Source organism: Thalassophryne amazonica, chromosome 4, assembly GCF_902500255.1.
Source record: "Thalassophryne amazonica chromosome 4, fThaAma1.1, whole genome shotgun sequence".
Lineage (NCBI taxonomy): Eukaryota > Metazoa > Chordata > Actinopteri > Batrachoidiformes > Batrachoididae > Thalassophryne > Thalassophryne amazonica.
Window position 1 is genome coordinate 23,303,271 of NC_047106.1, and position 23,055 is coordinate 23,326,325.

General features: G+C 41.5%; 1 protein-coding gene across 3 annotated transcripts in view; it reads left to right on the forward strand.

Annotated features, from left to right (window-relative positions):
- The window catches only part of arhgap35a (Rho GTPase activating protein 35a), a 188,850-nt gene that overhangs the window by 121,407 nt on the left and 44,388 nt on the right, over window positions 1-23,055 (forward strand). For all 3 annotated transcript variants that reach the window (XM_034169246.1, XM_034169249.1, XM_034169247.1), the window contains exons 2-3: window positions 4,391-8,243; window positions 20,441-20,582. In XM_034169246.1, coding sequence (XP_034025137.1) covers window positions 4,500-8,243; window positions 20,441-20,582 — 3,886 coding nt within the window. In that variant the 5' untranslated portion in view covers window positions 4,391-4,499. The remainder of the gene's footprint in view (window positions 1-4,390; window positions 8,244-20,440; window positions 20,583-23,055) is intronic.

Genomic DNA, 23,055 nt, shown 5'->3' on the forward strand with positions numbered 1-23,055 from the left:
AGGACGCTCGGCATGCCGCGCTCAGAGCTGCGACGACGAGGCAGAAAACGCCAGATCATTTCTAAGCTGATGGCTCTGTGGATACGAGACCGTCGTGTGCACTTTCTCTGGTTATCACAGCTCTCCACAATTTCTCTGATACTTACTGGACTGGTAAGCATTGAAAACCGAGATAGGCATGTCCCAACTAGTCCCATGACACGTCGAAACGGAGGTGTTCTTTGTCTCGCTCAAACAGCGAATCGGTCGTTACGCACAAAGCCTTCGCACGGCTTTCCATGACAAAATCTCTTGTTAAAAGGGAAATCTGCCGGAAAATGGCTGATGTCCAGCTCTTGTGATAACCAGAGAAATTGCACACGACGGTCTCGTATTCACAGAGCCATCAGCTTAGAAATGATCTGGCGTTTTCTGCCTCGTCGTCGCAGCTCGGAGCGTGGCGCACCGAGCGTCCTTAAAGTCGTCCTTAAAGCTGTAGTAACAGTCCTTATTCTCTGTGAAGCCCGTAAAAATTTTCACCGAAAGCCAGATAAATTTTTCAAATGGTTTCCAGGTGTCAGTCTCTAACAGCTTCTGAAAAAATTCTGATGGAAAAAAGTCCAAATCATTCCGCCATTTCCAGACAATGAAAATCCGACGAGGGGGCGGGACCACTCCTTCCACAAGGCGTGCTCACAGGCGAATGACGTCACCGACAGGCATGGAAAAACTCACGCATGCGCATGAGGGTTCAAGCTTGTCTGACGTAAAAACATATGAATGAAATCCATATAGTTTTTGAAAAAAATAAAAAGGTACGATACTTTATTGACAGACCTCGTATATGTATGTATGTATATATATGTGTCTATGTGTATGTATATATAAATATAAATTACAGTCAAATTAATCATCACACATGGTCAGTCTATATACAAGCAGGGGTGGTGGCCAAGTGGTTAATGCGTTTGGTTTCAGTTCAGGAGGCTCCGGGTTCAAATCCCACCCCTGCCACATTTCTCCATGTCATAAGAGTTGCGTCAGGAAAGGGCTGTGCCAATTCAACATGCAGATCCATCTTGGATTTGCTGTGGCGACCCCGAGTGCAAGCAAGGGAGCAGCCGAAGGGACTTACTTTTACATGTTCAGTCTATATACATATAAAAAAATGTCTATATGTTTAAAGGTTTAACCCAGATTGCTTGTTATGTCAATAAATGCAATTTTAGAAGTTTTTTAAAAAAATAATTCATTTGAAGTGAGTTTGATGTGATCAGGTAATAAATTCCATTCCTTCATGTTCTTAATGGTATTAGTTCTCTCTGCAGGTAGCGTAAAGTTAGAATATGGCAAAAGTGACATTTGCCTATTACCTTTAAATACATATTTCAGGAAAGACCTAGAACATTCTTCAGGATTTTACTGTTGCGGTCTGGCACATTGATACTGCCTCTGTTTAGCTTTTGCTCACCACTAGGGACAGCAGCACAAAGTGCAGCATACAAGAAGCCCTGAAGAAGTAGCCAGCTCTTTGCATCTTGCTAGCATAGCAAAAGTAATATAGTACAAGTTTCTCAGTCTGAAGCAGTGTGAGAGTATGTGAGAGTCTGAAGCGATGTGAGAGTATAAAGTTTTTCCACCCCCTTGAACACAAGCTCAGGGTGATCAGGACTCTTCAACACAGAGCCCTACAGGTGCCCACAACTGCAGAGGGAAGGGCTAAAGAACAACAACTTGTACGGAAAGCCCTCACAGTATGTGGGTACCCACGATGGTCCCTGGACAAAGTGCAGAAGTCCCAGAAAACAAAGATATCAGATAGACAGGAGACGGAGACAAGAAGAAGAGGAATGTCTCTTCCTTATTTAGCAGTAGTAGGGGAAAAACTACAGAGGATCTTCAGACAGCACAAAATCCCAGTTTACTTTAAACTGGTTAACACCTTGAGACAGAAATTAGTTCACCCTAAGGACAGGATCCCTAGTTACAAACAGAGCAATGTAGTGTATTCTATCAGATGTCAGGAAAACTGTAATGAACACTACATAGGTGAGACTAAGCAACCTTTAAACAAGAGGCTATACCAGCACTGCAGAGAGGGTGCAAATGGACCTCAGTCTGCAGTTCATCTCCACCTGAAAGACACTAACCACATGTTTGAGGACAAGGAATTTAAAATCTTAGCCAGAGAGAAGAAATCGTTTGAGAGAGGTGTCAAGGAAGCATTCTTTGTGAAACAGTTGAAACCCAGCCTTAACCGGGGAGGGGGTCTGAGACACGCTTTGTCCCCTGTTTACAATGGAGTACTCAGGTCAAAGCAGTTTCAGTCTTTTGTTCATGGTAATGAGTCATTCACGTCATCAGGAGAGTCGTCAAGGGAGCCATCAGGAGAGGCTTCCGTCCCATCATTAGGAGGGACAGCTGCCCTGTCATTAGGAGTGTGCTAACTAGAGCACAGTAGGTGCTAATTAGAGCTATTGTTTAGTCACTAGCCTATAGCAGTCTGCCTCTCGGTAGGAGGGGACTGGTTAGGTTTAAAAAAACTCCAGCTTTTGTTGGCTTCTGTATTTTCTTCTCTACAAGAGTCAAGACAGAAGTCAGACTACCAGAGCAAGAATTTTAGCTGAGGAAGCTTCTGCGATTTGAAGCAAAATGTCCTTGCGTCAAGCAACCCAGTTCAGTCGAAGATTCAAGCTTCTCTACCAAAGTTTTTCTTATGCTTTTCTTTATCGGAGTGGCTATACGCCCAACCGTTGGTTCAATAAAGTAAATACGCGAGCATATACGCTCAACCACAACTGACCAATATGCGCACTTGTAAGTTCACTTCCGGTTTCAACGCAGGGAAAAAAGGGGGATATTTTCTCACCAGCTGCGGGAGGGTTCGCAGCCCGCGGAGGTGCTATGATCTAAAGAGGTTCTGTTTGGCTCATCACACCCAGGGAACTGTGTCAAACTAACACTATCTTACAAGCAACAAGCAGCATTTTGTTCAAAAACTGTTTCGTCGTCGTTAACAGGCTTCCATTCAAAATGCTTATAAAGTTTGTCAGCTTTCATCCATTGTGGTGTTTTTTTCGCAGTAATTAAAGACGGCACCGTTAAATGTTTCAAACATAGGCCAGTTTTCACGCTGCAATAGAGCCTTAAAAAAGTGGTGTAAAAACGTAGTTTAGATGCACAAAACGTGTCAAATACACAATCACAGTTGGGCAAATAAGGTAAGACATTACATTTATCTGCCCAACGGTTGGGCGAATAGCATTTGCCTTTCTTTATAGTATTAACACACAGCCTGGTTGCACTCTACTTAAGATGTGAAACTGAAAAATGTACAATAATGTATTTTTTTTGTTATGCCCGACATATCGATCTGTTTGACTTTGGAAGCTATTTTTTACAGAACCACACTTCTTTGTTTTCTGACAGACTCAATATAGCAGCAACAAAGCCTTTTTTCATTTGAACACTCTGTCAAAAGAGCCATTCATAATTGATAGAGGCTTTAATGTTTGTTTTACTACATGTTGTGTTCAGTTTTGACAAGTAAGAGGTAGTCTCATTGCACATGTCTGACTGTCATGTAAGTTTGAAAGTTATTTTTGGGTTTCGTCGAGTCACATTGGTCATATTTGTTCTGTGGTCTTCTGATGATCAGTCAAGTCTAGTTGTACAGTATTTATTTGGGTGTATGTGGCATTTCTTGACATTACAGCAGAAATTGCTGAAAATATACTAACATCGATGCGATGGCATATCAGCCAGTTATGATGTGTTAGCAGAGTTTGGTGAGAAACATAGGAAGTCGTGTTTTTTGTAGTGGCAGATGCAGTCTTTTAAAACGCAGATGGCCTTCCCAAGCTGGCCAATTAGTATCTTTAGCTCTGGAACCGTTATTACCTTTCGTCTTCTTGTGTGTGTCTTCTATTTGGTGTGTTTTGTGTGCTATGATTGTGTAAACCCCCACATAGCTTAATTGTACTGCCGCTGGCAGGGAGACAAGCAATCCTACTGTTAGATGTCAGATAATGAGTCAAAATGCGTATCGAGTCTCAACAAACGGAGACAAAATGTAATCTGAAAGGCAACACTGTTAGTGTGGTTTGGTTCGTGTAGATGTTAAATGTGTTAAATGTGAAGAAATGGCTTTTAACTTAGCTACCGCCGAGTTAAATAATGTGCAGCATTCCGGCAGCTTTGCCTCTGACCTCAATCTTTTCAGGAAACGTTCAGTGGAGAAATAGGATCGCAGATTAAACATTATTAACAGCATAGACACATAGTAGAAATTCAGATGAGAAACACAATTGCTGTCTAATGAAGCCTTTCATTGGAATGTTTTTCCTCTGTATTCCTCTTGATTAATTATATATTTCTACTCTCTCTCTCTCTCTCTCTCTCTCATATGCAGGGCCAGACCCCATCTCACTGAGCTTTTTCATGGAAACCCTCCTTCCTTGGCAGCCTCCTTCTCTTGTTAGAGTGTGAGGTCAGCATGGCAGGATGAACCTCTACAAGCGATGATGATGGCCAAAAAGCAAGATGTCCGGTCACCCACCTACAACCTAGTTGTGGTTGGGTTGTCTGGCACAGAAAAGGAGAAGGGCCAGTGTGGTGTGGGCAAGTCTTGCCTGTGCAACCGCTTTGTCCGACCAAGCGCAGATGACTTTTACCTGGACCACACCTCTGTTCTCAGTACCAGTGATTTTGGAGGCCGTGTGGTTAACAATGATCACTTCCTGTACTGGGGAGAAGCAGGTCGGACAGTGGAGGAGGGCCCAGAGTGCCGAATGAATGTGGTGGAGCAGACAGAGTTCATTGATGATCAGACGTTCCAGCCACACCGCAGCACAGCACTTCAGCCTTACATCAAAAGGGCAGCGTCCACCAAGCTGGCTTCAGCTGAGAAATTGATGTACTTTTGCACAGATCAGTTGGGGCTGGAGCAGGACTTTGAACAGAAACAAATGCCTGAAGGCAAGCTGATGGTGGATGGCTTCTTACTTTGTGTGGATGTTAGCAGGGGTATGAACCGTAGCTTTGAGGACCAGATGAAGTTTGTCAACAACCTGTACAACCAGCTGGCAAAAACAAAGAAACCTGTGGTAATGGTCCTCACCAAATGTGATGAAGGAGTTGAGCGCTATATTAAAGACTCTCATACTTTTGCCCTGGCTAAGAAGAATCTACAGGTGGTGGAAACATCAGCACGGTCTAATGTAAATGTTGACCTAGCCTTTCTAACACTGGTTCAGCTAATAGACAAGAGTAGGGGAAAGCCTAAAATTATCCCTTACTTTGAGGCACTAAAACAGCAGAGTCAGCAGATTGCCTCAGCCAAAGACCGCTATGAGTGGTTAGTCAGCAGAATTGTCAAAACCCACAATGAGACATGGCCCAGTGTCAGTCGACGAATGCAGTCTGCCCCTGAGTACAAGGACTATGTTTTTCTTGAGGGGACAGCTAAAGCCAAGAAGCTCTTCCAGCAACATGTGCATAGACTGAAACAAGACCATATAGAAAAACGCAGGAAAACGTATCTCAGTACTCTACCACAGGCTTTGTCTTTACTGTTACCAGAGTTGGATGAAATAGACCACCTGAGCTGGTCTGGGGTTCAGAAAGTCTTGGAGACAAAGAGAGATTTCTCCCAATGGTTTATTGTGTTGGATGACACTCCTTGGGAGACCACACCACACATTGATAAGATAGAGGATGATAGAATCCCTCAGGACCTCTTGGAAACTCCTGCAGCAGAGGCTATCTATGTCACTCATCTGGAACAGCTGAGAAATGAGCGTAAGAGGGCTGAGATGAGATGGGAGTTCAAGGAGAAGTTAAGTGTCTCACCATTCATCACACCAGGAAAACCCTGGGAGGAAGCCAGAAGCTTCATCATGAATGAAGATTTCTATCAGTGGTTGGAAGAGACTGAATATCTGGATATCTACAATAAGCACCAGAAGGAAATCATTGACCGAGCCAAAGAGGACTTCCAAGAACTCCTTCTAGAATACTCTGAGTTGTTCTATGAACTGGAAGTAGATGCAAAGCCTAGTAAAGAGAAAATGGAAGCCATTCAGGAGGTATTAGGAGAGGAGCAACGGTTTAAAGCCCTGCAGAAACTGCAGGCAGAAAGGGATGCTTTGGTATTAAAACATATCCACTTTGTTTACCACCCCACCAAGGACACTTGCCCCAACAGCCCCCACTGTGTGGACAGTAAAATAGAACAGATCCTAGCCTCCAGATTTCCTACTCGCTACCCCTCATCAGACAGTTCGAGACTAGATGGGGGAAGGGTTGATAGGATAAATCTTGTGATACTAGGGAAAGATGGGCTAGCCAGGGAGATGGCAAACGAGGTAAGGGCATTGTGCAGTAGTGATGACCGCTACCTGTTAGATGGGAGAATGTATGAGCTAACTCTTCGTCCCATAGAGGGCAATGTGCGTTTGCCTGTTAATTCCTTCCACACACCTACATTTACACCTCATGGCTGCCTTTGTTTGTACAACTCAAAGGAATCACTCTCTTACGTAGTGGAGAGTATAGAGAAGCTTAGAGAGTCAACCATAAGCAGAAGGGAAAGGGAAAACAGCTTAGCTCAGCTCCCATTATCTCTTCTTCTGGTCACCAAGCGTGGGGTGGGATCTATAGGCGATATTGGGGGAGAGACAGCTCAGACTCTCATCCAACAAGGGCAGCAGGTGGCTACCAAGCTACCATGTTCTTACCTAGATCCAGCCTCACCAGGTATGGGTTATGGGCGCAGTGTCAGTGAAAAGCAGATCAACCAGTTGCTGAAGAACCTCTTAGAATCCCGGAGAAACATAGGGAGCAGCTCTCCACCACTACCCCCTTCTTCCTCAGCCTTCAGGGACTCTCATTCCCAGCCTGTGACAGATTCAGACGTGAAGGTAGTCATGTGCTTGATGTGTGGAGACACATATGACCTTGAGCAGCTTCTTGCTCCTTTCCTACTGCCCCAGCATTGTCGTCCTGCCTCCAGCCTCAGTACTGGTACTTCTGTTCTCTTGGAAGTCAATGTAGGAGCTCAGAGGCATAATATTGTGCTTTCTTTGCTCTCCTTCCATTCTTCTTTCTCCTTGCGCAAAACCGGATTGGTCCATGGCTACATTTTAGTATACTCTGCTCGCCGTAAGGCTTCTATGGAGACTTTATGTGCTTTTCTCTGTGAGGTGCAAGACATCATTCCAGTGCAGCTACTAGCGGTAGGGGAAAGCCAGATGGAACTGTCAGACTCTGAGTCAGCTAAGGAGCAGGTCAGTCAGGGAGAGGATCTGGCCCATGAAATAGATGCCAGGTTTAACACGGTAATATGTGGGCATGGAGGGGTGGTTGGTGGGCTTCATAAGATAGACCATTTCCAAACATTTTTCAAGGAGGTGTTGGAAAAGCGCACTATTGTTGAGGCCACACACATGTATGATAATGTAGCTGAGGCTTGTACCAATGAGAGCATCAGCCCCCGCTATGGTTCTCCCAGTCCAGTTAACACTCTGTTGGACTCTGAGGATGATATTGATCCATCACCACTCTACCCTACTTTCAGAGAGGATGGTAGTCTCAGCTCCCACATAGCAAGCTTCAAACTCCCAGATCTGGATTCAAGTGATGCTTTTTCTGTCATTTCTGAGATAAGCACATTTGAGAGCAAGCTGAACAACAAGGTGCCTCCACAAGTGAAACCCAAGCCAGTCCGTAAGGTCAACCTCAGCCCTTACATGGACCAACAGCAGGGTGGTACCAATCGACGCTCCTTGCCCCAAGCTGTTACCTGGGCTCCAGGTAGCGATGGGGGCTATGACCCCTCTGACTATGCAGAACCCATGGATGCTGTGAGCAAACCACGGATCACAGAGGAGGAGAATATCTACTCTGTCCCTCATGACAGCACACAGGGCAAGATCATTACAATCCGCAATGCCAACAAGGGTCACACCAATGGCAGTGGTGGCGGGAATGGGTCAGATAGTGAGGCTGATAGCAGCTCACTTGAGCGCAAGAGAAAGCTATCAGCCATTGGGGTGAAGCCTATGCTTTACAGAGACAGATCCAAACGACTTGGCAAATTCAGTAGTTTTAGAACCAGTTTCTCAATAGGTAGTGATGACGAGACAGGTGCTTCAACCAAAGCTAGCCAAGATGAGCTGGGAGGAGCACAAAAGGACAACTCTATTGAAGAGATTGAAGACCCCAAACGGAGAAACATTCTTAAGAGCCTACGCAGAAATGCAAAGGTTAGTGTTTGTGTTCATTGATGTGATTGCTTGTACTTCTCAGCTGTTTTTTATCAGTGGAACAAGTGGGTCTGTAACATATATAAGTTGGACAACCAATATATAGACCCAGATGTGATTTCAGGTGTGTGCTTCAGGTGACTTATCTGTATCCTTGAAGAAGACACTTCATCTGTTTCATCTTAGTACAGCCAGCTATAAATGGGTACCAGCCTTGGGTGTGGAATTAATTTGTCATGGACTGGCGTTCTGTCTAGGGGAAGTTATAGAATCTCAAGTGATTCACACTGTTGTATCCAGGGATAAGCACTTGTCCAGTGGACCTCAGGACATGTATAGGAGTTACTTCTTACTTGTTCCTCTGCATCCTCCTCTGTAACGCCAATCACTTGCCTGTCCTCCCTCACCACATTCCTAAGTAGCCTCTTTGGTCTCCCTCTTCTCTTCCTACCTGGTTTCTTCATACTCAGCTTTCTTCTCCTTATATACCCATGGTCCCTCCTCTGAACATGCCCAAAAAGTCTGTCAATCTGACATTTTCTCTCCAATATGTTTGTTCCTAATTGTGTTCATCCTCATCATTCCCAAAGAAAATTGAGTCTTTGTGGTCCTGGTGCTACCTGTCTTACTATATGTATGTGAAACTTAGATGCTAGCCAGCGATCTAAGGTGATGACTGGATGTCTTTGATACAAGGTCTTTTTGGAGGATCCTTGGGTACTGTTGGAATGGCTTTGTATCAAACGAGCAGTGACTTATGGAGACTCAGATGAGAAGTATCACTAGCATTGTGAAGGCGTATCACTATTGGCATTTTGACCATGTGGTGTGTTTGTCTATGCATTACTAAACACACAGGTGCCTAAGTGCTGAGGACACGAGTGGCTGGAGAAGACCAAGGGGATGGCCGCACTTCATCTGGCTGCAGCAAATAGATGGTTATTTGAGAGATTTGGGGATGGACTGATTGTATCCCTGGGTGGTTGCCATGCAAGTCCCAAGGCAATTCTGTGGGGTAATGGATTGCTGCAAAAGCGCGTGCTCCCAGACTTTGAAACGAGTCTCATGCCTGTAGCAACTCCCACTTGGGAGGCAAATCTCATTCCTGAGGCCACTCCCCCCACTTGGGAGGCGAATCTCATGCCTTTAGTTGGTACCACTTGGGAGACGAGTCTCCTACCTGTAGTTGCGAGTACTGTACGGTGATAGAGCAGAAATATCCATTTCCATTTTATTGTGTTCACTTGTGCATTGTTTCCATTGTTGCGCCAATTTTCCCATCATAGAAGACTTAAGATAACAGTTACCAACCTTTGTTTCATCCAGAGTGATGAAGTGTCCTTATCCATCTGAAATTTTGTAATAGAAAATAACAGTTATATCTCAGCAGACACTTCTCGCTGTTGCCTCACAGCGAGAAGGTCATGGGATCGATTCCCACCTGTGGCCTTTCTGTGTTGAGTTTGCATGTTCTCCCTGTGTTTTTGTGGGTTCTCTCCGGGTGCTTCAGCTAAATCCCACATCCAAAGACATGCAGGTTAGGTGGATTAGAAACTTTGAATTGTCCGTAGGTGTGCGAGTGTGGGTGTGATTGTGTTTGTTTGTCTGTATGTGGCCCTGTGACAGACTGGCGTCGTGGTGTACCCTGCCTCACGCCCTGTGACTACTGGGATAGACCCCAGACCCCCACAACCCGATCCAGGATAAGCAGTTGAATATGTGTGTGTGTTGTGTGTGTGTGTGTGTGTGTGTGTGTGTGTGTGTGTGTGTGTGTGTGTGTGTGTGTGTGTGTCTCAGCAGATCGTTTTGAAACATCCCCACTGCTCAGGATACAAAAACCTGATGGTGCTGTCATCATCTTGCCCTGACTCACATATAGTCTGACTCATTGTTTGTTACTGACAGTTAATTTGCCAAATGACACAAAGCATGTGGCGTTTGTGCTGTAGTGAATGGCATTAGTGCCATCTAGTTGAGGCAACATCATGTACTGTTGTGGTCCTGCATCGCTGAATATGCCAAAGCTGGTCGGTGTAATACAATGAATGTGTTCCCAGGGCTTCACTTCTTGTTGGCTTCAGTATTTATTTGCATTATTATTTCTTCTTTATATCCTTCCCATTCACAGCTTTTTTTCTCTCTCTTTTTGTGCTGATTCATACCTTCTGTTATTCCTGTCACATTTTGTCTCCCTCGCTCCCCACTGTTTTCTCTTTTGGTTATTTTCTGCTGGAGATACTGCAGTCACAGGTATTTCCTCGTTATGGACTCGCTCTCATAATCTCAGCATCTTATTTCTGTGCTAGTCTCACACATGTTCATACTTTTGACCTCACACTGTAATTGTAAACTTTGTGGAATAAATCAATCAATCAATCAATCAATTTTATTTATATAGCGCCAAATCACAACAAACAGTTGCCCCAAGGCGCTTTATATTGTAAGGCAAGGCCATACACTAATTACGTAAAAACCCCAATGGTCAAAACAACCCCCTGTGAGCAAGCACTTGGTCAGGCAAGGGACAAAGTGCTTTAATATTGAGAAAAATCTGTTAAACGTTTGGCCCAATGCTTATTTTTTGTACTTGGAATGACTGTTTTGAAGAATTTGTTAGATACAACTATGGGTACTATTAGACACTAAGGCCCTGTTAAAAAAAAAAAAAAAAAAAGTTTATCACCCTTAACATTAAAAAAATTGATGCAGGAGGGTGGATTTATTGTATTTTTAATATTTTGTTTTTCTTACAAACAGGTACATACGTCATTTCAAACCTGAAAAATGACATACAGCACCTGCATACCAGTGAGGAAGTGAAAATATTTATTTTTTAAAATAAAGCTTGATTCCATGTTGAATACAGTCAGTGTACTGCACATGATAAACACACATAGGGTGTGTGAGTGAGACGGAAACAACTGACTGTGCAGTTGTCAATGACAACAAGCCACAAGTTCTGGCCCGGCTCAGTAAACTTCGGCCGTCTTCGGCCAAAGCATACTCGCCACCTAGCAGATGTGCCGGTTCTTGCAACAGCTGTACCGCCATCAATGAAATTCACCAAAATGAAAAATAAAATGTTTTTTAATGGGGCCTAAAGTGAAATCATGTATTGTCTTTCTGTTGTTCACATGACTTTTGACCTTGGGTGACCTTTTAAAGGTCAAGCTTAAGCTATGCATTTCAACAATACATATAATTAAACACATGGCAAAATCTAAAATACTTATTTACCATATTCACCTGTCAGAGGGCCCATGGCCAAGCCTCAGCTCCTCCCCTTTTTTATTTTTTGAAGAAAGTTGGTTAAACACCCACCCTAAATTAAAATACAAGGACCACATTTAGTGAATGAGAACAAGGACAAAAAAGGGCTACCTATTGGTGAGTTATTAGTGATTTATTATTTATTTGTGAAGAAATCAGACATTTCATTGGCCATGCTCATGCATCAGGTCACCACTTCTTCAGGCAGAATTTTGTGTGAAGAATACGGTACTTCCTTTATCATGACTTTAAAAGGGACAAAGGGAAATTCTTTATACATTTATATATGAGCCCTATTTTTATGAAATAGCTATGATGAATGCAGACAGAGCCATATTTTATGGTGTCATAAAGAATTAATTTGCATGAATCTGTGTCAGACATCAAAGGCATGGTTTTGAATCTAAGTGTTTCTTCTAGTTGTTTTTGTTAAGATTGCTTCAGATATGGCAGATTTGAAGTAATGTACACACAATACTCTCCATTCATGAGTCAAGAGAATTAAATCTGAAATGTCCAGTGATTCCTACTCAACACAAGTTATGTGACAATTTTTTGTTAAAGAAATGAATTATATATGAAGTTATTAAACTCCCTTTAAAAAATGTAATGCTTTTGTTACGATCACTTATCAATAAGATGAATGTAAAAATTGTAGTAAATGTATTTTTAAATTTGTTAAGAATCTCTGTGAAAATGTTCTAGGTTTATCACGAGTAAGTGCCGAAAGTGATAAGATCAGTGTTATTATACATCACCCAGCAGCCACTACATCCGGCTTCATACAACACGGTGATAACGGGTGGGACACTCAAACTTTCGCTCTATTAATTTATCAATTTCAGTGATGTAGGAATTGACTTGAGCATGTACCCATCATTAAAAGAGTGTGGGAATTCTGCTGCCCACAACCACAGACAGCTCTGCTGATTCTCCAAGCTGCTCTGTTATGCCCCGGTCACACGGCAACGACGATTCCTGAACGAAGGTGGAAAAAAAAACAAAAAAAAACAAAGTCACAGTTCGTCGAGAAAACACTGACAAATGAGCTGACGAATTCCCATCAGCTCCTCCCTCATTTGCGCGGTACATCCAGTTGAGTAATTTGTTTCTCTTGACATCCTTGTGAGGTTGACCAAAGTGCAAACGAAGTCGAATGAAAGGCTAAGGTTACAAAAACTAAGCAAACGATAAGAAAACGTCAAGAAAGACAGCAAAACGAAATACAGACAAACTGAGGTTTTCAGTGGCATTCATTCAAATTTTTCGACAGTTTAAAATCCTGACAAAGCGCTCGCTGCAGGAACAAAGCTGAGCGAACGTTAAATGATGCCAACGAAAGTCCAGATTTCCTGTTTTGTTAGGGCTTCGTTGGCCTTTAAGTGCCGTGTGACCGGGGGCATTATCTAAAAAAAAAAAAAAAAAAAAAAAAAGCATTCTGAATTGTATTTTAATTGTAGTTTACGTTGTTGCCGCATTAAAATATCTGAGCAGCCAAATGAGAAATGCAGCAGAAACATAAAAATTACATAATTTTGAAATCATACTGAGAACATTAATACATTTTACTGGACATTCTGTGACTAAGGGGGTGGTGGCCAAGCGTTTAATAGCGATTATTTGTAGTGAGGAAGGTTTTTGGTTCAAGGCTACTCCTGCCCATTCTCCATGTAATATGAAGTTGTGTCTGGAAAGGCATCTGGTGTAAAACTTGTGCCAAATCAACATGCCGATCCATGTTGGATCTGTTATGGTGACCCCGAGCGAAACAAGGGAGAAGTGGATGGGACTTACTTACTGGACTTTCTTTGACTGGGTAAGAAGTCACAAATGAAAAATATGAAAAAAAAAAGAGTAAAAACCATGTCAGTGATTTAAAAAAGTCATGTGACTGCTGTCAGAGTACAAGAAGCCACTTTTCTGTTCTTCACTTTTACCAAACGCTCATGAGGCTCTGTGATATGGATTATACCAAATGAAGAGCTAATGATGATAGTCTTAAATTTAAATGTTATAAAACGTTTGCGTGATGGTGTGCAGGGAGGAGCAGCCAGTGAGACAAAAAAGTTATAATAATAATAATAATAAAATGCATGCAAAGTGCACTGTGTGTGTGTGTGTGTATATATATATATATATATATATATATCATGGAGGGGTCTGAGATTTTCATCTTAGGTGCATGTCCACTGCGAGAGACATAATCTAAAAAAAAAAAAAAAAAAATCCTTAAATCACAATGTATGATTTAAAAAAAAAAAAAAAAAAAATTATTTGTATGTTACTGCTGCAAATAAGTATTTGATCACCTACTGTTAATTTTTCTTTAAGAAGCCCTCTTATTCTGCACTCTTTACCTGTATTAATTGCACCTGTTTGAACTTGTTACCTGTAAAAAAGACATCTGTTCACACACTCAATCAATCACACTCCAACCTGTCCACCATAGCCAAGACCACAGAGTTGTCTAAGGACACCAGCGGCAAAACTGTAGACCTGCACAAGGCTGGGATGGACTATAGGACAACAGGCAAGCAGCTTGGTAGAAGACAACAACTGTTATGATTATTTATTAGCAAGTGGAAGAAACACAAGATGACTGTCAATCTCCCTCGGTCTGGGATTCCATGAAAGATCTCACTTTGTGGGGTAAGGATGATTCTGAGAAAGCTCAGAACTACACAGGAGGACCTGGTCAGTGACCTGAAGAGAGCTGGGACCACAGTCACAAAGATTACATTAGTAACACATGATGCTGTCATGGTTTAAAATCCTGCAGGGCAGCAAGGTCCCCCTGCTCAAGCCAGCACATGTCCAGGCCCATTTGAAGGTCACCAGTGACCATCTGGATGATCCAGAGGAGGCATGGGAGAAGGTCATGTGGTCAGATGAGACCAGAATAGAGCTTTTTGGAATCAGCTCCACTGACCATGTTTAGAGGATGAGAACAACCCCAAGAAAACCATCCAAACTGTGAAGCATGAGGGTGGAAACATCATACTCTGGGGGTGCTCTTCTGCAAAGGGGACAGGACGACTGCACCGTATTGAAGGGAGGATGGATGGGGTCATGTATTGTGAGATTTTGGCAAACAACCTCCTTCCCTCAGTAAGAGCATTGAAGATGGGTCATGGCTGGGTCTACCAGCATGACAATGACCCCAAACACACAGCCAGGGCAACTAAGGAGGGGCTCTGTAAGAAGCATTTCAAGGTCCTGGAGTGGCCTGACCAGTCTCCAGACCTGAACTCAATAGAAAATCTTTGGAGGGAGCTGAAACTCCAAACCTGAAAGATTTGGAGAAGATCTGTATGGAGGAGTGGACCAAAATCTCTGCTGCAGTGTGTGAAAACCTGGTTGAAAACTACAGGAAATGTTTGACCTCTGTAATTGTAAACAAAGGCTACTGTACCAAATATTAACATTGATTTTCACAGGTGTTCAAATACTTATTTGCAGCAGTAACATACAAATAAATTATTAAAAAATCATACATTGTGATTTCCTGATTTTTTTTTTTTTTGTCTCTCACAGTGGACATGCACCTAAGATGAAAATTTCAAACCCCTCCATGATTTCTGAATGGGAGAACTTGCAGAATCGCAGGGTGTTCAAATACTTATTTTCCTCACTGTGTGTGTGTGTGTGTATATATATATATATATATATACACACATACACACACACACACACACACAAAACAAAAACTCATGAATTAAATGTGCACAATAAAAAAAAATTGACATCCATAAACAGTCATAGAAGACAAGAGAGTGAATTAAAACACCTGAAATGCAGGCAGTCCCACACGTGACTGCTGGTTTGATTCTGGTGGGGTTAAGCACCACCTATGCACCCGTTGGTGGGCTGCTTGGCATCGAAAGGTCCTTTAAACTTGTGTTGGTTTTGAATATATTCAAACTTTTGAGAGCTCGGCTGAACTCCAGTATGCCTCAGCCACCTCACGCTCAGCTGAAGGCGACCTGGTGCACCTTGGCTTCTAATTTTCACGCTGACTCTGAGACATCCATACCTGAGGACTGAGTACACCACATTTGGTGGCTGCGTTTCCACAGCTTCTTGAGTGAGTGGGGCATGTTGCCCGATGTTTCTAGAGGGGTATGCCTATTTTGGATGTCTTAACACCACCCTTTCCCCCACCAATTGTGGCTTGGTGGGGGAAATCAGCCGAGTTGTAGGGCAGACAGGTGCAAGAGCATCTTAAGTAGCGGTCTCCAGGCGAGACTTTGTTTTCAATCTTGTGCAGATTAAAATCAATTGAAGAAAAGTAACAGGCTGTTGAGTTACTACTTTATCCTCGGGAGCGGCATTGTTGCCGTGACCTGTGGTTTGTGCAGAACAAACTGTTCCTTAATGTCTCCTTAAGGTTAACGTGGACTTTGGTTTTCAGTTGGTTTTAGGATGACTGTTGGGTTTATTTATTGTAAACACTTCACTGTTCAGGGTCTTAGAGTAATTCATACCACTTTGAGTCAAGAAGGGGGACATTAAATCATTGAAATTAGACTCTGAGACGCACATCTTTTACTTCAGGCGGTGACCATGTGTAGATTCTCTCTCTCTCTCTCTCTCTCTCTCTCTCTCTCTCTCTCTCTCTCTCTCTCAACAAAAGGCCGGAAATGTTTCCTTTCTCTCTCCTGAAACGTGTTGTTCCCCCCTAGTCTCCTTGGTGGAATGTTTGAGATTCCTGATTCACCTCATTTGTCTTTATTGTCGCCACAAAAGAAACAGAAAAGATGGCAATCAAGGAAAATAGACACCACGGCAACGGAAAAAAAATAAGTTGGAGCCAGAGAGAACCGGCTTAGCATAGAGCCGATAGGCTTCTTCAGTGTATTGATACGTCATTGTCGGTGTCTTTGAGCACGTAATGAATGTAAATGCTCACCAGGGAGGCTGTATGTTATTATTAAGGAAGTGTTTTGTTTGTCTTTGGTGCTTGAGGTCTGTTTTGACTTCTCAGTTCTGGCAACATATCCTGTCTCAGTCAGCAGTTAAAACAGTGGCCAGAAGGCAGAACTTCAGGGGAAGAAGGCGAGATAGAGAAAAGGCTGCAAGAGGGGAAAAAATTAGGTGGCGATGGGGGGCAGAGAGGCAGTGCACATACACACAATCACTGTAATGGTGCATAAATAAAATATGAGCTGCTGCTCAAAGCTACACGCTGAGATGTCAGTGAGTTATGTGCCTCTGTGATAGTGCCGAGGTTGTTGTCCTGTTGCATCACAGCTTTAATTCATAAATTCAGTTTAAGTCTAATGTGTGCTTTGTGCAAGCTTCACTTATTGAAATTTGCAGAAAGTGGACACAAATGTAAAAATTTGTGAGAAAGTGAGAGACACAGCGTGACCATGCAGACAACTTTGTTTTACACCAATTATGTTGTGTGTGCGCTTGGCGGCTGGGGCGCTGACGTACCGCGTCTTACGTTATGGCCCGAAGCGCACTGCAAACACTGCATATGCATCACTGCTGCGTTGCGTATTGATTTTCATTTTGAAGGCATGTTAACAGATTAAACCAGACTCGTGTGTTGCAGCACTGTTGCGGCGCCCCTCTGGAGAATAGACCTGGCACCTAGTTTTTTCAAACTTTTTTTGGCTGCCTTCGGTTAGCACAGTACAAATCAGTATTGGAATTTGGCAAATGTTGTATGCTGGATGCCTTTCCTTGGGTAACTCCAACTTTGCTTGGAGAACCACACAGATCCTGGTCTTGCAAAATGGACTCCGAGCCAAGTATTACTCAGGACCTACTCTTGTTTCACTTTTGACGGGATCAGGTGCACACAGAGTGGCTGCACATAAAAACTACAGGAAAAGGTGTTAATTATTTCATACCAGTAGGATGTCTGTATGGCTGCCTACAGATAATTTATCTGTAGGCCCGAATCTGGGGAACAAACAATTGAGAAATGATCACAAAACTTTTCATTTCAAACTTTAGAGTGCTCTGTTCAGTTGATAAAGGAAAAGGCTGCAGCCGGTAATTAAAGGAAGTGCTCAGCTCGGAGTTGTTTCCTATGTACACTGAACAAAAATATAAATGCAGCACTTTTCTTTTTGCTCCCATGTTCAATGAGCTGAACTCAAACATCTAAAACATTTTCTATATACACAAAAGACCTATTTCTCTCAAATACGTATTGTTCACAAATCTGTCTAAATCTGTTAGTGAGCACTTCTCCTTTGCCAAGACAATCCATCCCACCTCACAGGTGTGGCATATCAAGATGCGGATTAGACAGCATGACTAGTGCACAGGTGTGCCTTATCCCAAAGTAAGTCCCTTTGGCTAATCCCTGGTTTCAGGTTTTGCCACAGCAGATCTGAGGTGGATCTGTGTGTTGATTTGGCATGTTTTTTTTGTTTGTTTGTTTTTTACGCCGGATGCCCGTCCTGACACTATATTACATGGAGAATGGGCAGATGTGGGTTTTGAACCAGGAACGTTCCACACTGGAAATAAGCACACTTAGCCCCTGCCATGTGACATTTGTGCCCTTTTTACATCAGTATTGAGGGGTGGAGTTGAAGTGAACCTTGTGTCTGATACACAAGAACATGAACCGTTTCATGGAGCAAAACTTACTGAGTGAACTGACGAATGGATGTCTGTAAAATATTTTCTTCTTGGTGTTTTGAATTTTTTTTTTTGCTACGCTGATAAATTCCGCTACCCACATCAGCAGGTAGCATAATCTTAATAGCCATTCTGCTCCTGTGTATACTGAATAATAATTAAATCATTATTTTATGACAAAGAAATTTAAATGTGTACACAGTTATGCAGACTTTTTATATCCACTGTATTTGAAACCGTTTCCTGCCTGGCATAGAAAGAGTCGCCTTTTTTGCTTTGGCTACATAAAATATCTTCATTGTTAACCATGACAAGTCCTGTATTATGACTACTGTATATTGGAATACATATGTAGAATGATGTAAAAGGTATAATGCAGCAAAGCATGTTAATGTTATATGAACATAATTTTTTTGTACTGGAACATGTAGCTGTTAAAATGACTGAACCAGTAAATAACTCCAGCACGTGTGTAAGTAGTGCATTCACTTACTTTATGTGCAGTTTGTGTTGGCTGAGAGGATTTGCGTGCTTTGTTCTGTATTCAGAAATATAAGTCAATCACCTACTGTGCTTGATGCAACTGCAAACATAAAAAAAAAAAGCTAATTTACTGAATTATTTGTTATATTTGGTGACTTTTGTTACCTGAGCAGCTTGTTTTGGTGCAGTAATGACAGTACTCTTTTCCTACGGCGTGCAAGAAAAATGGAATACAAATGAAAAATTATAGCTTGGTGCCCCACAAAATTTTCACTAGTAAAGTTGAGAGTTTGATGTTTGGGCTTAATGAGTGTTTCCCTGCTCATGTGCAGTGGATGAGCGCATATCTATGCCGCACTGAAAGTATTTTCTCTGTGGCCGGTTTCTAGAACTGGCTGGGGCGGTCTAATGAGCACTCCTCTGCTCCTTTCCTGCGTCTGTCTGTCTGTCTGTCTGTCAGGGGTGCGCAGTCTGTGTGTGCAGCCAACCATGCACTTCTACCTCACCACCCAGGCTGCCAGGGCAGAGCCTCAGGGAGCTGACAGACGTACTAGAGATCCAGGCCTCTGGGGCCTTCAGAACCTTCCTGCTGAATGCTATTAAAATGCTGTGCAATTAATAGTGATACTTCTACAATATGCTGATGGTGCGGGAGTGAGGTCTCTGAACACACTAACACAAGGCAGAACCTAATTAAGATGAGAATAAGAGATCGAGTATCTGAGAGGTTCAGTGCAGGAGAGACAGGCGAGCGATGGAGAAGAGAACAGTGATGAAGACATGAGCACATGATTTATGTCACTGACATTCAAGGTGGGAATCACGGCAGAAATGCATGTTTGCATACCTGTGCAAGATTTGAAGTAATGTCCCGATTTTGGGGGGGGGGGCATTTTTTAAAAATGCAAGTAGATTTTTACTGCAATAAAAGTAAAACAAGCATCAGTGACCTTGGTGTTCACTAGACGTTGGTGTTGGAAATATAAGAAACTCTCAAACAAGCTCAAGTTGCTTGCAATTTCAACCACACCTGCTCCTAATTTCTATCCTGCATGTGATTAAAATACTTTCCTGCATGTCCAGTCATGTCCAGCAGGAGACACACAAGTTGCATGTAAATTTAACCACATCTGTTCCTAATCCGTCATCAGTCCAGCAGATGGAAAACAGATCTGCGAGATATTACAACAGAAAAGTGGCCCAGCATTTTTTATTGATATGGCGCATCAATGTTTGGCATTTTTTAAATAGATTTTTTTCCTCAGTATAAGGCTTTTTAATTTGGAGGCTTACAAGATGAGAACAATTTGCAGCTGTTTTGTTCTGTGTGTTCCCGATCCCGTCCGATCTGGGGAGTGATGCATTTCGGATCCTGATTACTGCTTGGTTGGGAGACCACTTAGGAACATCAGGGGCTGTGTGTTGGTTTCTCCATGAAAACCTAGAGTTAGATCAGGACTGGCATCTAATATAAAACTTGCCTTTATACGTCCCCATGAGACTAATAAAGAGATATCTTATTCCTAATGTGGATCTGTACTGGGTCCACTGTGGTGACCCTTAACAACTGGGGCAGCAGGCGGGCACACTATAACAACATAACATTTTATTATATTTGAGTGATCATGCCACCACACCGGATAGAACAGACTCTGTTTACTAGAATTTGAAAACATTTAGTATAATGAAGCCAGAAAGTGTTAATTATAATGTATTCTGATAATTATGACCTGATTGTTGATCTATGGTACCTCTATAAATCAGTGTCCAACATAAAATAAAGATATAAATCTTTCTGAAGACGTGAATCTTTTATCTCCACTTTGTTTTTTTTAATACAGAAACCAAGACCCAAACCCAGGCATTCAATCTCAAAACCCATTGAAAGCAACTACTTTGGCATGCCATTAGCGAATGTTGTCACTCCTGAGAAGCCAATTCCAGTCTTCATTGAGAAGTGCATCCGTTTTATTGAAACAACAGGTAAGAATTTATTTTTGTTAGTATTTCAGTCCATACTTAATACGTATGTACATTCAGTTATTTTAAATGATTGATTCCGCCGCTGTTTTGTCTGTCTGCCTGGGGGGTTGTTTTTTGCCCCACCCCTTTTTTCCCCAATGCTTGAACTGGGATTATTTTCTCCCCCAAGGAGGTACATATTTTCCCATGTCTACCTGTTTGCTTATTTATTATCCACTGGAATTACTTACTAAGTAGCTTGTATATCTGATTTCATGGGGAAAAAAAAGCTTTAGTGGTTGGGCACAGGACATGGGACCCAAAAATCCATTAAATTTTAGGGCACTCCGGATAAGCAGAGGTGGATCAGAGGCATTAGCCCCCACTTCCATGGATATTGTGAGGTGATTGTGAATGATGCATATGGCCAAACCACTAGAATACAACTTATTGATAATGTGGTTGAAAGGAAGTATGAACTTTCCTGGTTGGTCCTGTATTAAAGGGGAACAGAAACGCTTTTTGAGAATTTGTTTGTGCATTCCTTGGTAAAAATTAACTGTTATTCATATACTTGCAAAATGTTTGAGCGCAGTGTAGATAATATTATTTGAATCAAATTTTCCACTAAATTGACATGTAATTCGCCATTGGCTGAAGTCAGTGGAGGCCGCTTCCAGTTGCGGTCTCCTCTGCTGGAGACGAGTGTAGTTTACTGAGCTCACTCATTGAAGTTCTGTTAGTCTCGGCAAGAAACAGGTGGAATATGCCAGAAGCTGTGCATGGTGGCAAAGCCACAAACGGAGGAACAAGGGAGACAATATTTCCTTCCATATGTAAGTGGTTTTGGTTATTCTTGTCACTTTCTCCATGACATTGATTGATAAACAGGTGTATGTTTCCTGCCCTTGCCTGTGTCGTTCGAGGACACGGACAACACTTACACACGTCACTCACACACAGAGATGTGCACACACACCACTGACTTCATGAATGAAACTCGGTCAATAAAGGATAGTTGTGTAAAAATATAATATATATAAATGTTTTGTAATGGTTTTAGGAGCCGTGCTATGCTGAAAACAACGGCAGCAGCTCATGTATATAATATACAATGTGTATATAATATATATTATATAATACAATTATATATTTTATTTTATTTTTTTTATATTTATTGCATTCATTTAAAAGAAAAACAGAAAAGCAAAAAACAAAAGCACCACAATACCAGAATGAAAAGGAGCAGAAAGAAGAACAAGTCTTATGATTTCTGCCCCTTTTAACAATACAATCTTTCAATATACAGCATCATAGTCAACATTATTTAACAGATTGCATTTCTTTAACTTGTCACATACCACTGACCCATTTCATAATTATGACCATTAATTAATAGATTACATCACTGACAGGTTACATTTAAACTTAAGACACTCCAAACATTATTAACAGTTTACTTTTTTTTTTTTTTTTACTTTCTTGCAAGCCCACTGACTTACTTCATAGTTTCATACTTACTTAATACATCTAATTTAATATGTTTTTTAAATAATTTAAGCGACCTTAATTCTTTAATTTCTTTATTAAGATTGTTCCATAATTTGACACCATTTACTGCAATACTCCTTTCCTTTACTTTGGTTCTAAATCTTGGTTTTTTAAAGACTTCTATTCCTTTCAATTTATAACTACTTACTCTTTTTTCAAACATATTTTGAATGTTTGTTGGTAAAGTATTTTTATTAACTTGGTACATCGTTTGTAATATTTTCAAATCGACTAAATCATGAAATTTAAGTACCCTATACTTAATAAACAATGGATTAGATGGATCTCTAAAACCACTGTTACTAATCACTTTTAAAGCTCTTTTCTGCAAAATAAATAAAGGTTGTATATAGGTTGTATATGTTGATCCCCAGATTTCTACACAGTAAGTTAAATATGGGACAATCAATGAATTGTACAATGTTAATAAACCATAACTATTTAATGAATATTTTACTTTATGCAAAACAGCAATGGCTTTCGCTATTTTTCCTTTTATGTAATTTATGTGTGACTTCCATGTAAGATCTTCATCAATCATGACTCCTAAAAATTTCATTTCTTTTACCCTTTGTATATCCATTCCATCTATTTGTAATGACACATTATTTTTTTTCGCTCTATCATTAAACAATATGAAATTTGTCTTATTAATATTTAGTGACAATCTGTTTATATCAAACCAATGTTTAACTTTTTCCAACTCTGTATTTATATTTTGGAAGTGATACAACGCATTGTTCCTGATATATCTGTAATTTCCCTCCATGGTAAGAATTTGTCCCCTCATGATGTTAATAACGCAGTGGATGACGTGTTTATTCAGCTCAGACTTTACACAATCTCTACACAGTCACATCATGTGATGCTGCTCATAGACTCTAAGATGCAATACAGAAGCATATTGTAGAGGAATCGCAGAATTACAATGTACATACTACAG